Source organism: Gavia stellata, chromosome 9 (genome assembly GCF_030936135.1).
Source record: "Gavia stellata isolate bGavSte3 chromosome 9, bGavSte3.hap2, whole genome shotgun sequence".
Lineage (NCBI taxonomy): Eukaryota > Metazoa > Chordata > Aves > Gaviiformes > Gaviidae > Gavia > Gavia stellata.
In genome coordinates, this window is record NC_082602.1 from 26388543 (window position 1) to 26402940 (window position 14398).

The window sequence follows — 14398 nt, forward strand, 5'->3', positions numbered from 1 at the left end:
GCAAGAAGAGGTGGCCCTGGCATTGTCCCGTGTCCCCTGCCGTGGGGCAGGCAGTGAGAGAAGTCCGCCCTACCTGGAGGTGTGGAGCAGAGCTCTGGAGTGTCCCTGTCGCACCTTCCCCTCACCTGACTGCGCCAAACGGGCCCTCCACCGCCACGAAGCCTGAGCGGGAGCCCACACGAAACCTGGCCACCGTGTCCTCTCCCGGGGCTGCTAGGCCTCCCTCAGCACGGGGGTGCCTTGCGAATGGGGCGCTGGCAGTGGCACCACTGATGGGGCTTGTGCTGTCGGTGGCCACAGAAACAGCATCCCCATCTCCAGCCTCGCTTTGCAGGCATCGCCTGGCTCCCGCCTTCTTTTCCCACACATGGGGTGTTGGCTACCTTAGTTGGTGACCAAGTGCTGTGTTTTTTAGGCCTAAATGCCACAGAGCTCTCCTGTGGTCTCAGCGGCTGGGCTTCCTTCAGTCCCTTGGTTAGTGGCTGGTGGCCGAAGCTGGGGTGTTAGGGGGTGACTGCAGCTTTGAAAGGTTTGCATGTGTGAGAAGTCTCCCTGGTGAGAAGATGGAGATAGTGTAGCGGAAACTCCCAGTTGCTGCTGCTTGGGCGGAGTGGTAAAAAGGAATTCTCACCTTGCACTTCCTATTAAGTCTTAACAAGAACAGGCTCTATCTGTGTAGCAATCCCCTCTTCTAGCTTCTGTGATTCCACTCTTGGGAGTTGTTTTCAGTAAGGGTTTCGTATTTACTTCCAAATCTGTATACCAGTGCTGTGGAAATCTGCTACAGGATTAGCACTTACGCTGATGGTAACATCACGAGGAACCAGTTCTTAATCTATCTAATACATTTTTCTTACACTGTAAAACAATGAATTGTTTGGAAAAGGGATGCGGAGTGCTGTTAAGTTAAATGCCTTACTAGATTCCAAGACTATGAGATCTACCCGGTTACCTCTATTAACGAACCTTGTAATCTTGTTAGGGAATGAGATCTGATTTAACGAGATTACTCTGCTGGAACACAGCTCCACAGAAACTACCAGCTGGTTCAAGATGTTAATTGTTATCTGTGTGGCAGTTCTGTTTACGTGTATAAATTCTGCAGGAGTGACGGCAGCACCTAATGGAAACACATGACTGCCTGTAATAAGAAGGGTGTTACCAAACCTGCCATGATACTGAGGCATCTGTGATTGTTGAATTGGTAAACAGTACTGGGAAATGCCCTCATAGCCTCTTTGAAGTGGCATGTTTCCTTGTCTGGCCCAGGTGGTATCAGGTTTTCTAAGACTTCATTGCTTTACTGGTCATATACCAGGCTGCTGGGAGTCTGCTGTTGGAGAATTCGTTAATGTTTCACATAGGGCTGTGTCTTGCATTCCCTCAAGACTCTCTGTTAGCAAGTGGATTTTCTGAGGAAACATGATGTTGGGATTTCAGTAGTACGGTGGAGGAATTGAGTCTTGGAGATAATATCCACCTCTAAGAGGGTACATAGGATCAAAGTTTGGTCAGAGGAGCCTAAATTTTGTGGAGTGTGTGTCTAGACCTGGGATAGGAACAGAATTTTGAGACTCTTCTTGGTTTAAGTGGAGGCTCTTTCAGTTTAGTTAAGTTAAGGGAAATCCCTCCACAGAGCTATTTCACTCTTACTGAACCAAGTCCTGCCAGGATCTAAGTAGCTTCATGGGGTGAAGACCCACAATGGTGTCTGTGCTTTGGCGGCCTCCTGGGGTAACATGCGCGGGGTGGGAAGGAGTGTGCGGAACCTGGTCCATACTTTCAAAGTGGGCTTGTCAGTGACAGATAAGCCTAACTGGATGAAGACATCCATGACTGTATTTCCTCTGTCTGAGACCGTCACTTAGGGGGTCTGGGAGGAATTGGCATGCCCACCACCAGGTGCTATGCTGGGACGGGTCACAGGGCAGCAGCTCTTTCACGGGCGCAGCTCCAGCCTGGCTTCTCTGTGAATGGTGCTGGGCTGCCAGCAGCCCTGTCCTGTCTGGCTGTGATGAATGTCTAGAAACAGGGTCCCCTCTTGGGTGGCTTATATGGCTGGTGGATTTGTTGTGTAGCGGATGCAGAGACACTGAGCTGGTATATTTGTCTGGCCCTCTGCTTTAGCTAGTGAGCCACCCAAAATCCAGAATATGCAGTAGAGGCGGTGTAGTGATGACTGGAGCAAGCACAGACTTATCCTGAAGTATTATTTGGGATATTCCAGCCTGGATTACCCACATAGTGGAGAATGAATGGGAGACTCATCCTGTTACTGCGGTCAGGTCTGCAGATGACTCTTCAGGTTCCTGAGTGGCAGCTTTGGCATATAGGAATCATCTGGCCCTGCTTAGAAGACTGGGTTGGGCCAAGATTCATGTATATGGCTCTGTTGCCAACTCAGTACAGCTGGCTTCAGCTGTGGAAGGCTGGAGCTCAGCCTTATTGTAAGGCCAAAGGCTTGCTGAATCGCCATGGGACACAATGACTCGTGAAGCCAGCTGTGAGCTGGCTAGGAAGTCAGAACAGATGTGCAAGCCCCAAACTAGTGTTTTTCCAGCTGCTGTACGCCAGCACTCTCTAACAAAAGCAATGCTTTCCTGGTAGCCTGTATTCAAACATCCTTCTCAAAAAGATAAGATCTGCAAACGTCACTGGCAGGAGCGGCGCCAGCTGTCAGATGTGGAGGTGGAAGTTTGTGAAATGAAGGCTAGTTGCTTTCTAATTTACGAGTTTGTTGCTTTATGACTGTGCGTTAAAGTTCAGCATGAATGAATGATAGCTATTCCCTCCTGCAGCTCCTCTTCCCATTACTACTTAAAGCCTAATGTTGAAAAGTTCTGACATACTCCATGAGTAGTTCTCCATCCCAAGGAAAAGGTTATGAAAATACCAGTGTGGCATGCTTAAATAACACAGTGCTTTGGATGTAGAAGTAAAATCTACTTTTTACGGACAACTATGATTTGTTTCTTTTCATCTGCGTATTTGCAGATGGGGAGGGAAAATAAAAAATGACCTAACAACTATACCAGCAAAGTGAAATCACTTACAAATGTCAGCTGGCTGGAGGGGATGCGCATCTGTGAGGGAGTGACAAGGGAGAAGAAGGAGAGGAAGTGGAACTTCACCTTCTTTAAACAGCGCTGTAGCATATAAATGACAAAATGAGGTGTCTCTGGAAACTTCAGCAGCTGTGGTTTGTGCAAAATGTCCTTAGTGAAGCATCATTTGGATGGGTACACGTGTAAAGTGCAACGCTAAGGACCAAGCCTAGAGCGGGCTTTGCTTTCAAACAGGCATTGGGTAGTGAAGTCCAGTCCAGGTTAAGAATAGCCCTAGCAGGTCAGGCTGTTGGTCTGTCTCACCCCGTAGTATTCTGCCCCACAGCGGCAGCAGGAGATGCTATTTAGGGGGAGAGCACGTGAGCCTGGCTACTGTCTGTGGGCCTTTCCACTTGTCCACCCCCAGTGTGCACAGCCCTCGGATTAGGGATGCTGGAGGGGATTTCTGTGCCTCTTCCCTTTAGTAGCTGTTTGTGTACAGCTGTTTTCCATGAATTTGTCTAATCCTTTGAACCTTCCACCCATCTCTGCAACCTGCTTTGGCAGCAAATGTCAGATGTTTGCTACCGGCCAGGTAAAAAAGTATTTTCATGTGCTTTAAACCGATTTCCTGCTAGTTACGGTAAGTGCTCTCAGTTCTTGTGTCCTGGGCACACAACAGTTCAACCTTCACCTTATCCGCCACATGTGGGACTCTGTAAACCTTGATCATATCCCCCTTCAGCCTTTCCTCTCTGCCTGAAGAGTCCCAGCTGTTTAGTCTTTCCTCAGCAGGCAGCTGTCTCAGTTCCTTGATCGCTTTAGTTGCCCTTCTTTGATCTCCCTCATTTTTATGTCTCAGGAAGTTTGTAGTAAGGTTAGATGTGCATACAGTGGTCAAGGTCTGGATTCACTCAGGTTTCATATGGTGCAAAATGATGCTGTCTGCTTGTTCTCCATCCTTTTCGTGAAGGTGCCCAGCATTCCGATGGCTTCATCTGCCCTTGAGCCAGGCCTCCGCAGAAGGCTCTTGGGGAGAGACACAGGACTCGTGGGTGGGTCAGTTGGCTTAGCTCTCCCTTCTTCTTAACCTTTATCTTTACACATCACAAATTCTTGATTCCTTTTCAATTCATGACCGTACAAAATGCAATTTCCCCTTGAGGCTTGTCTGTCTTTAATTACGCCTATAAAAGTTCATTGTCTGGCTGAATTCCCCTCCAAGCAGTGTCTTCCTTTTATCTGGTAATGGGTTTTGGCATGGCGGGGATGCAGAATGGTGGTTCCATTCCACGAGGGCTCTGCAGTTGGATGCAGTTGAGGTCTAGCACTTTGTCTGGGAGTGGAGCTGATGTGCAGTTTCAATCTAGTGATGTAATTGATTGGAACAAATGCTGTTCCTTCTCCTTCTGAGCTAGCTATGAGGAATTCCTTGGGCTAGGCAGAGCAGAGGTTATTTTTGCTTTTCTAATTTTGCCTAGAAGTGGTCAGACTCATGGCTTCTGGGAAATGCTGAATGGGACTGGAGTTTATTCAGGTTTCATACCCAGCTGTTTATTCTTCCCCTTGATCTTCTGCTTGGACTTGCTGCAGCTGATGTTGCAAGCCCAAGAAGGCTGTCTTGGTGCGTAGTTTCCCGTTTCTGATGTGCTCGTTCTTATCCCGTGTTGTGAAGTTTTCCCCACAACGTGTCCAAGTTGGGTGAGTGCGGACCCTGGAGGGCTGAAACAGGAGCAACTTCCAGCCCTTTATCTTGCTTGCGATAGCATTCAGATAGTGACCCTGTCATCACCTGTCATGTGTGTGCTGTGAATAGAGCCTCTCAGGATGGCACGGGCTGGAGAAGCTGACTTACGCCGATTTAAGAACACTTAACATCTCACCAGATACATGAGTGCCTCTGAAGAGGTGCCTTGTGTTTTGCCTTTGGTCTGTAGCAACCTAAATGTGAAAGGGGGCTTGATCTGAAAAGCATGAGAGTACATGACAGGAGGATGATAGTCCCACCTCCTGCCCGTAAGCTCCAGTCAGTGCTGGTGTGAGAAGTCCTCCCCTCACACCTCAGCCCCTTGCGAACATACAGTGACTTGTTCTGGTATAAGGCTGCTGTTCCCACTTGTTTTATTTCCGTATATATTGCTGTCCAGCCAAAGCATCTTTATTTCAGACACTGATCCTAAAATTCAGGCCATCTCAAGACAAGCTGGACAGTTGCTAAGTGCCTCTTGGTTGCCTTTATTGCACGATGGCAGTGTGTCTGCTGCATGCTGTCATGTTCTGGTCATGTCTTTTCATGCCACAAGCAGCAACGCTGTTTGCCATAAATAACTCCTGTCTGAGCCAGCCCAGGTGCAGTCAGCTGTGACTGCTGGGGGAAAGCAGTGTGCATGTGTGAGATTACATCACAGCTGTTGTCATTTTTATTTGGCTAAAAATTTACACCGGTACCTAAAAATGTCAGTGACTAGTTACGTTTTCTGAAGGCTGCTTTGTTGTTTGCAGCTATCTAGCTTGATTCCTCCTTTGACCTTGCCTTTAAAGAGCTGGAAAGAGCTAATCGGTTACTTGCTGGATAACAACATTACAGGGTAAAGGATGGAACAGCCTGCTCACAAGGACACAGTTGTACCCCCAGGAGCCTGCAGCCTGGTCTCAGCTTAATGAAACAGCTTTAGTGCAGCAGACAGCTTTTAGTGTCTTAAATCCCGTCCAATCCACTTTTGAACAGCTCCTCAAAGCAATATGAATTCTGATCTCTGCTGGCAAAGGTTTACCAGTTAATTTGATTCAACTTTTAGTTAATTTAAGAAATCGAATCTGTTTGGGTTTTTTTTTTTTCTATCTCTCCTGCAGGAGCAACAATGGATTGGCCCCAAAAAATATGTAGCAGGTGTTGGGAGAAGACATCCCATCTGAAATGGAGGTGATCGAGGGAGCTGAACGCTGACTACACCAACATGGGGTTGCGACTGCTGGCTTGTCTTTTTCATTTGCCCACTGCGGTGATCTACGGGTCCCTGTCGCTGTTTGTTTCCATTTTGCACAACGTATTCCTCCTGTACTATGTGGACACCTTTGTCTCTGTTTACAAGATTGATAAACTGTCCTTTTGGATAGGAGAGGTTAGTCTTTTCCATAGATTTCTGCCCTCTTAAGTAAGAAATTCTGAAATCAAGACCGCTCTTTGCTAGAGGTGTGAAGAGCATTAATTGCAATAGCAGTGTTCCCCTTTGGAGAGGGAGCAAGGGAGCCTTCCGAGTGCTAGCTCGGGCTTTTCAGTTTTCCCCACTTACATAAACAGAGAACAAGCTGGGAAAGAAAACCCAGAGACTTTGTTCTTAAGGCTGCCCTTCCTCTGGGGACTTTGGGGTGTTTCACAAGTAGGGAAAACTATTGGCCTCGCTGTGTTAATCTGGCAGTTGCCTCAGACAGAGGAATCATACAGCGGTGATGGGGCAGGGAAGGTGCGCTGGGATGGTTCTTGCTGGTTTTTCACTGTGCCAGCTCGGCACTGCTTGCTTTAGTAACAGAACTGAGTCTTTGCGGGAGCTGTCCTGTGGTTTGTTTCATTGTCCTGTTTTCTTTCCTAGACAGTGTTTCTGATCTGGAACAGCCTCAATGACCCTCTGTTTGGCTGGCTGAGCGACCGGGTGTTCCTTAGCACACAGCAGTAAGTTAAATTCCACTTCCAGCAGAGCCTGGGAAGTTGTTTAGTCTCTGGCGGAGATGATGTGAAATTGGCAGCTCTAAAATGATGGTGTGGGAATGGTTTCTGGGGCATGGAACTCTTAAATACCTCCTTTTTCTGGCATCTTTGAAGTTCAATGCTCTTTGCATGTTATTTCAGTACCTGGCTGTATAGAGGAAGTCACACACCTATCAGGTAGATGTGACCCTAACCCTTAACAATCACGTGAGTGCTACAGAACCTAAACTATGGGCACCTAAAATCTCAAACCCCTGCTATATGAGCAAGCCTCTTTGTAGGGTTTTGGAGAGTGTCTGTACGTGGTTTGGGAGGCACAAAGGGGGAAAGGGCAATTACTTTGACCTGGAATGCCTCAGACCCATTGTTCCCAAACTCCCTGGATCATGAATCACTGTTGGCCATTAGCATTTCTCATGCATTTATGTCAAGCTTTTAATGAAAATCATGGTGTGGCTTCCTGCAACTAGTAAAAACTTTAAGTGCTCACTGAAATCATTTACATTGTGCAAAGTGCAGACAGTGCAGCGCTATCAGGGAGAGACTTGCTCTGAAGAAAAAAAGTCCCTTACCTTCATGCTTCTTGACCTTCTTAAACCCATATTTTCGGTGTATTCACATATTAGCTGAGAAGGTATCTGATGCGGGTGCTTGTTGCATGAGCAAAAGCTGTATTTGTGTCTAGGCCGCTTACATGACTGCCTTGGAGAGGGAGAATACATGGTCATGCAGGATTTTGTCCAGGTGTCTAAAGTTTTTGTCTTCTCTTGCAGGCCAGGAGCAGAGATTTCCTCCCCAGAAGTAGTTCTGAAGAGGCTCAGAGCACTAAGCCACAATGGCCCCCTCTTTGCCGTCTCTTTCCTGGCTTTCTGGGTTGCCTGGGCTCATCCTGGTTTGCAGTTCCTTCTTTGCCTTTGCATGTATGACAGCTTTCTCACCATGGTTGACCTCCATCACAACGCCTTGCTCGCAGACCTGGCTGTTTCAGCAAAAGACAGGACTAGCCTCAACTTCTACTGCTCCCTCTTCAGTGCCGTAGGCTCCCTCTCTGTCTTCATGTCCTATGCAGTGTGGAACAAAGAGGACTTCTTTTCCTTTCGCGTATTTTGTGTCGTGCTGGCCCTTTGCTCCATCATTGGTTTTACCCTGTCCACACAGTTGCTCCGCCAGCGGTTTGAGGCTGATGGGAAAGCGAAATGGGACCGAGAATCAACCCTAAAAGAGTAAGTGTCACCAATTCTGTGGCAGGAACAAAGGCCTGGCATAGATCTGTAGAGTCCTTGTATGCGCTGCAGCAAACTAAATGTGTGGGAAGATCCAGGACGAGGCAAATTTTATGTTAATCATCTATGGTTCTTGTTTGTTGATACAGTTTTCAGAATCACCTCTGTCACACTGGCTGCTAATGCCCTCTGAAAATAGGACAAAATATCTCGTGACACCCCTGGCCCTAACTGGAGGCAGAGCCCTGACCTGCTGTGTGGCCATCCAGTGTTTGGAACATGAAATGAGTTAATATCTAGAGCACCCAGTGAGGCCTGTGAGTGGCAGAATGTCAGAAGCAGCTTATCATGAAAGCATTCCTGCTTGAGCATGAGACCACCTTGCTGCCCATTCCTATGGAGTTGGACAAGCGAATGTCTCTTACCCTTTTGCTCGCTTTAGCAACCTGATAGTGGCTGGGCTGTTGGTGGGCCACGACACAGCTGGTTTTCCCCATTCAGCTCCCTTGCTTTTCCTTGGGCTGCCTCACTTGTCGTCTCTTGTTACGAGCTGCCAGCATTATGCTGTACTAACACAGCAGATCCTGATGAGATCTGCCAGGTGAGCTAACTGCAGGGTTCTGGTAGAGGAGTGTATGCATAGTGTGATGGCTAATAAGAGGAGAATGCTTTTATGAACAGAAATCTGAATTTTGGGTTCAGAAGACAAATGTTCTTTGGGAGACCCATTGCCTGTGGTTCTTGCTAGCAATAAGCAAATGTTGTCGTAGACTCTACTATTTTGATTTGGTCCAGGGAGAGGGAAGGTTGGGATGGGGGCTGAGGAGAGACAGCTCTGCATCTACATAGAGAGAGCTGGGGGCTCTCCCCTGCTTGGGGTGAGGGATTCACAGTTGCTTTTTTTTTCCTCCTCTCCCTTTAGGCTGTACATTGAGAAACTCTCCGTCCCCCAGGAGAAGAGGATCACCCTGGCAGAGTATCTCCAGCAGCTCTCCCGGCATCGTAACTTCCTCTGGTTTGTCTGCATGAATCTCGTCCAGGTAGGCGCAGCAGCGACATGTTGTGATGCAGAGGATGAGTGCTGGCTCTGGCTGTTTGAAATAACCATTCAGCAGTACATGAGTTCCTCAGGAAGGGCAGAGGAGTTTCCAGTACCCACTTGTTCTCGGAGCCTTCTGCACATGCCAGCTGATTCAGTAGCTGGTAGTCACTCTCCCTGCTTGTGACCCAAGGATACTTCCTGAGCAAGCTGTGGGGTGCTCCTTCCTCTCTCTGCAGCGTAGGCTGGATTACGGGAGCTGGCTGAGCTCTGTGCAGCCCCATCTGGGGTGCAGAAGCACAAGGCCTGGTTCACGGTGGGGACGAGTTCAGGAGTGCCATTTGCTGGTGTGGCTGTCAGTGCAGTCTCCTTCTCCTTCTGCTTTCTTGAGGCTCACATCACTGTTCTCACTGTCCAGCTGGATCCACCTCCCAGCTCGCTTTTGCTGTTTCTGTTCTTCATCCTCTTCAGTGATTACTACCAAATGCCGGCAGCCTGCCCAGCTTCCCTCATGTGCTCCAATCATAGCTCCCCTCTCCCTGGGGATCCCTCAGTTCCCCTCAGGCAGGCTCTTGATGCTGCTCTGCGTTTTTTTGTTTGAGCCTTGCTGCTGCCTTATCCTTGTCCTCCTGACAGCTGCCTCCTTCCTGCTGTGCCACTGTCTCCCCCAAACCCTTGTGGTCACTGCTGTCACCTCCTTGCCCTGCCTGCCCCAGCAGCGCTGCATGCTGAGCAGGTACCTTGCAAGCAATGCCTTGGCAGCTGGGAAGCAGGACTGACCCCAGGCATGCAGTGGGCACGGCTGGTGGCATTGCAGCTTTGCAGTCTCAGCCTACAGTGTCATAAACTGCGTGGCCAAGCTCTTGCTCTGCTGAAGTACTCCAGGCCCATCCTGCATGGTCCCTTGGCACAGGGCTCCTAGGATAACAGAGCCTAGAGGGCTGTTAGCTTTTTCTGTTCTCTCTTACTGCTGTTCCTGCTGACCAGCTCGTCTGCATGCTGCCTTCACAGGTTTTTCACTGCCACTTTAACAGCAACTTCTTCCCTCTGTTCCTGGAGCACCTGCTGTCAGACCAGATCTCTGTTTCTACTGGATCCTTCCTGCTCGGTGAGTATCAGGTGGGACTGGAGGGAGCAGCCGGGTTAGGACCTGGCCCACGTCCGGATTCACTCTTCCCAAACTCCATCTGGGGAGAGGTGTGCTCACATGCTGGTCTCTGGGCTGTAAGATTCACATGTGCTCACACCCCACATGCTTCCCTGGGACTTCCAAGTTGTCCTTCCTGAGCACAAGAGAAGTAACTTGGAGCCTTTTCTACTGATGACAAGCCCAATGTCCTGGACTCAGGCCTAGACACCATGGAGATATTGCTCTGAGCATTAATGGCTGCAGATAGTGTCCCCAGGATGCAGCAGGGAACACAGCGCTGAATTTAATCCCTTTTTCTCTGTGGCATATGGACCATTTCCAAGCTGCCACAGATCTGTGGGCACTGGTCCTAGAGTTACCCTGGGAGGGTTCTGTGTGGGCCACGTGTGGTCATGGTGTCCTGTCCCTCTCATTTCTGCTCCAGGCCTGAGTCCCAGCCCCGATGTGACACTGGGCGAGTCTTTTCTTCCTGCCCATAAGGTTGATGGAAGAAGGCCTCCCTCTGTAGGAAGAGTGTGTGCTGTGCCACAAAGCCACTGAGTAAATCTGTTGCAGCCTTCTGTATGTGCGTGGGGGATGTTCTGTACTCTGTGTCCTACAGCGTTGCTGGCAATAGCCAGCCTTGTCCCCTCTCTCAGTATCGGTCCTGGGGGCATGGTGGATACTGAACCTCCCTCAAGCTATTTGTGCCTCTGTCTCTGCTCAGGTGTTTCCTACATTGCCCCTCATCTCAACAACCTCTATTTCTTGTCCCTCTGCCGCCGCTGTGGGGTTTATGCTGTGGTGCGAGGACTGTTCTTCCTGAAGCTGGCTCTCAGCATTGTCATGCTCCTGGCAGGACCTGATCAGGTGTATCTGCTCTGCATCTTCATTGCCAGGTAGGCGGGCAGCACTCGCTTCCCCTGCTCTCTGCCACCTGGGAGGGGAAATGACTTACCTCTGTTTCATGGAGAGGGGTGTGAGGCAGGGAGCAGTAGCCAGGGTCACACAGAAGCCATGTGGCTCCCAGCTCTGACCACACCTGAGCTTGGGACGGGTCACTGCAGAATCCACTGGCTGTGCCTGCAGCAGAGTGAGGGAGGCAGTGATGTTTGAGAGGACAGAGACCTGGCAGGGCTGGTGGCAGCCTGCAGCAGCCATTTGTAACCCTCAGTGTGTGCTGCAGCTGCCTATTAGCCACTGGCCTGGCATGTTCTGTCCCCAGACCTGTCTGTGTGGCAGGTTGGGACTGATCCAAGGCATCACGGCAGGGTACACAAGGCTTATTTCTAGCAGTGTTCCCTTCCTGTAGCTTTCTGGAATTCTTATTTTAAGTGTTGAGGAACCTTTCTCATCCCTCTTGCTATTTTCTCTGATCTCTCACCTACTCCCATTGTTTCTTGGTGCCCCTATTCAGTGCTTTGCCTGTTGTTCTGCAGCAACCGGGTGTTCACAGAAGGGACCTGTAAGTTGCTCAACCTGGTGGTCACTGACTTGGTGGATGAGGATCTAGTCCTGAACCGTAGGAAGCAGGCGGCCTCAGCGCTGCTCTTTGGGATGGTGGCTCTGGTCACCAAGCCGGGCCAGACCTTTGCCCCTCTGATCGGCACCTGGCTGCTCTGCGCATACACAGGTAAGGGTGCTCCTGGGGAAAGCAGCGGGGCAGGATAGAGCAAACCTGTTGAGTTCAGTGTCCTCCACCACGTCCTGTGCCCTGGGTGGGTGCAGAGGGCTCTTCCAGTTGCTAAGCTGTGTCTGGTCTCTGCATCTCCAAGCCGAGTCACTCAGAGAGAAAATGGACAAGAGTCCCCGCTGTCCCTGGTCTCACAAATTCTTCTCTGACACCAGGCTACGACATCTTCCAGCGCAACCCCTTGAGCAACGTGGTCAGTGCCCAGCCGAAGCTGGAGTCTGCTGCAGCCTTGGAGCCAACTCTTCGGCAGGGCTGCTTTTACCTCCTCGTCTTCGTACCCATCACGTGCGCGCTGCTGCAGCTCCTCAGCTGGTCTCAGTTCAGCTTGCATGGGAAGCGTCTGCAGATGGTGAAGGCTCAGCGCCAAAGCCTGACGCAAGGCCGAGCACCAGAGGTCAAAACGATCTAGGGGTGCCTGAGCCGCTGGGGCGTTGCTGGTTCTAGGCTGGTGCGGGACTGCAGGCTAAGTGCAGGGATGGCAGACTGAGAAACCCTGATGTTTACGGTTCAACTGTGAAATGCTGTAATGCCAATATTTACTCATTCCAGAAGGTCGTCACTGGGGAGGGCAGAGAAGTTCAGTGTGTGAGGGGCCTGGGATGGATCACTTGGCCACAGGAGCAAGAACATTTTATCCTAGCCTGTCCCAGGGAGCAGAGCTCATCCCAAGGGAAGGTGCTGGGTTGCAATGTGTACTGGAGACAGCCACATCCCTGGTGCAGTCCTCTGCCCTAGGCATGGCCCTGGGGAACTGCAGACTCTCTGGCTGAGCAGGAGGAGAACACAGAGGGACTCCTTCCTTGCCAGAGCCCTGCAGCTTTCAGGAGTGGAGCGGGAGGCTCCTGTGGGACCAAGTGACCGAGGGGGCTGATTTCAGGAGGGCAGGAGCAGGGATGGGAGGACCCTGAAGGCCTTTCCCAGTAGCTGTTACAACTCCTCCCACATACAGTGCTGCAGTTCTTGGACCAAATCCACTCTTGGGCATTTCTTGTTCCCAGGACAGTATCCTGCACAGCAGGGTCTACTGGCTGTGATTGTTTTATGCTGAGGCTCCCCCTTGCAGAGGGAGTTGTTGCTGGGCTGGGAAAGGTGCTGGGCTTGAACTGGGCTCAAAGCCTTGAGCTGGAGCATCTCATCTAGCATCCTGTTGCCTGTGTTTATCCCTCGTCTTCCCTCCACAGCCCCTTCCAGTCAGCACTGTCACACAGCTGTGCTGTGAGCCCCCTCCCATGCTGACTGGGGCCTGTGGGGCTGAGGTCAAGGAACCAACCCCTAACTGAGCTGATGGAAGTGCCTCCCTGCCCAGGGCTGCCCCAGGTGATCCAGTGAGGCAGCTTGGTGCCTTCCCCTCTTGCAGGGGGAGGGCATAGCCTGGAGGAGACAGAGGTCTTGCTTTTGTGCCTTCGATTCCTCTTAAGAGCCTGTCTGACACAATGCTGGGCAGTCACAGAGTTGAGATTTTACCTCTGTGGGGAAGAGAGAGACACCTCAGCTCCTCCCTGTTTGAAACTCTGCCCCAGAGTTTGATCATCTCATCTGGCTCCTGAGCCATGGATCCCTGGTTCTGGCTGGGAGAGATGGGGCAGGTAGCCACCCAAGGGGTCCCTGAGATGAGGGAGTGTCTCCTCAATCCCTGCAACGTGTTTGGGGGCAGGCGGAAGAGACGTGCCAAAGCAGAGCTCTGCCCTCTGCATGCCTGCAGGAGGACAGGGTGTGCAGGCAGCATTTGAAAGCTGGTACATGCTTAGGGCTGTGCTGTTCTTTGTTTAGTGTCAGGTTCTCTCTGGGCTCTCAGCCCACAAACCTGCCATCTTGCCTCAGGACACGGCTGCCTTCTGTCTTGGACCAAGACGTTCCTGCCGTGAAGCTTCTGTAGCTCTTGATGGTTCAATCATAAGTTATTTGTGTGACTTCTAACAAAGTTTGAGAATGATTCTTCATTTCATAAATTAAAGATGATCTTTTCTGTACTATTTGGTGATTTTTTCTAGCACGTGGATCTAACCTGGCTGGGTTCATGTGGTGCCCCCCACAGGGGCACAGCTGTGGTTGTATGGGAGAAAAGGGGACTGTTCCTCTCCAGCAAAACTCTTGTTTCTGCAGGGGGCAGAGAGGATCAGCAGGCTGGTGTATCATCTGCCTTCTGGGGGGAGGCGAGTTGCTTACGCCTGCTGCTTTGGAAGGCCCCAGGGACTGGACTGTCCTGTTCCTTCACCAGCTGCTTCTGGGGACAAGGCTGGGGGCAGTCACAGGCCTGGGCACTGTGCCACCTTCCCACAGCCCCCGGCCTGCCCTGGGAGCAAAGCCTGCCATGTTAGCTCTCTGCAAGTGCCTGGGCTGGCACCAGCTCTTCTCATGATGGTAGTGGCATCAGTCCCATCACCCTTGCTCAGCCAGGGCTGCCTTCCCTGCCTGCACCAGCTGTCCCTCACAGCTTCTCTATGCCTCAGCTGCCCTTGACCTGTCTGCAACAACAAACTGAGGTCTCGGGGATAATGGCCCCTGAGGAGGAGAGCAGCTTTGGACACCACCAGTGCAGACCACAGCTGCAGCCCAGGACTCTC

The 14398-nt window shown here is 50.8% G+C and overlaps 1 protein-coding gene across 1 annotated transcript; it reads left to right on the forward strand.

Annotated features, from left to right (window-relative positions):
- The first annotated feature begins 6001 nt into the window (after positions 1–6001).
- On the forward strand, positions 6002–13793 carry MFSD13A (major facilitator superfamily domain containing 13A). Its single transcript, XM_059821180.1, has 8 exons — positions 6002–6166; positions 6635–6711; positions 7524–7973; positions 8896–9013; positions 10024–10120; positions 10869–11040; positions 11581–11774; positions 11990–13793. Exons 1-8 carry the CDS (start codon positions 6002–6004, stop codon positions 12241–12243), a joined length of 1527 nt encoding a protein of 508 aa, XP_059677163.1. The 3' UTR covers positions 12244–13793.
- Positions 13794–14398: the final 605 nt, after the last annotated feature.

What these genes read in the sequence shown, in the direction of transcription:
- MFSD13A (XM_059821180.1), top strand. Translation starts at nt 6,002, where the DNA reads ATGGGGTTGCGACTGCTGGCTTGTCTTTTTCATTTGCCCACTGCGGTG. An exon ending in CGAGAATCAACCCTAAAAGA is followed by an intron (nt 7,974 to 8,895) that starts GTAAGTGTCACC and finishes CTCTCCCTTTAG; the next exon opens with GCTGTACATTGAGAAACTCT. An exon ending in CTCTGCATCTTCATTGCCAG is followed by an intron (nt 11,041 to 11,580) that starts GTAGGCGGGCAG and finishes GTTGTTCTGCAG; the next exon opens with CAACCGGGTGTTCACAGAAG.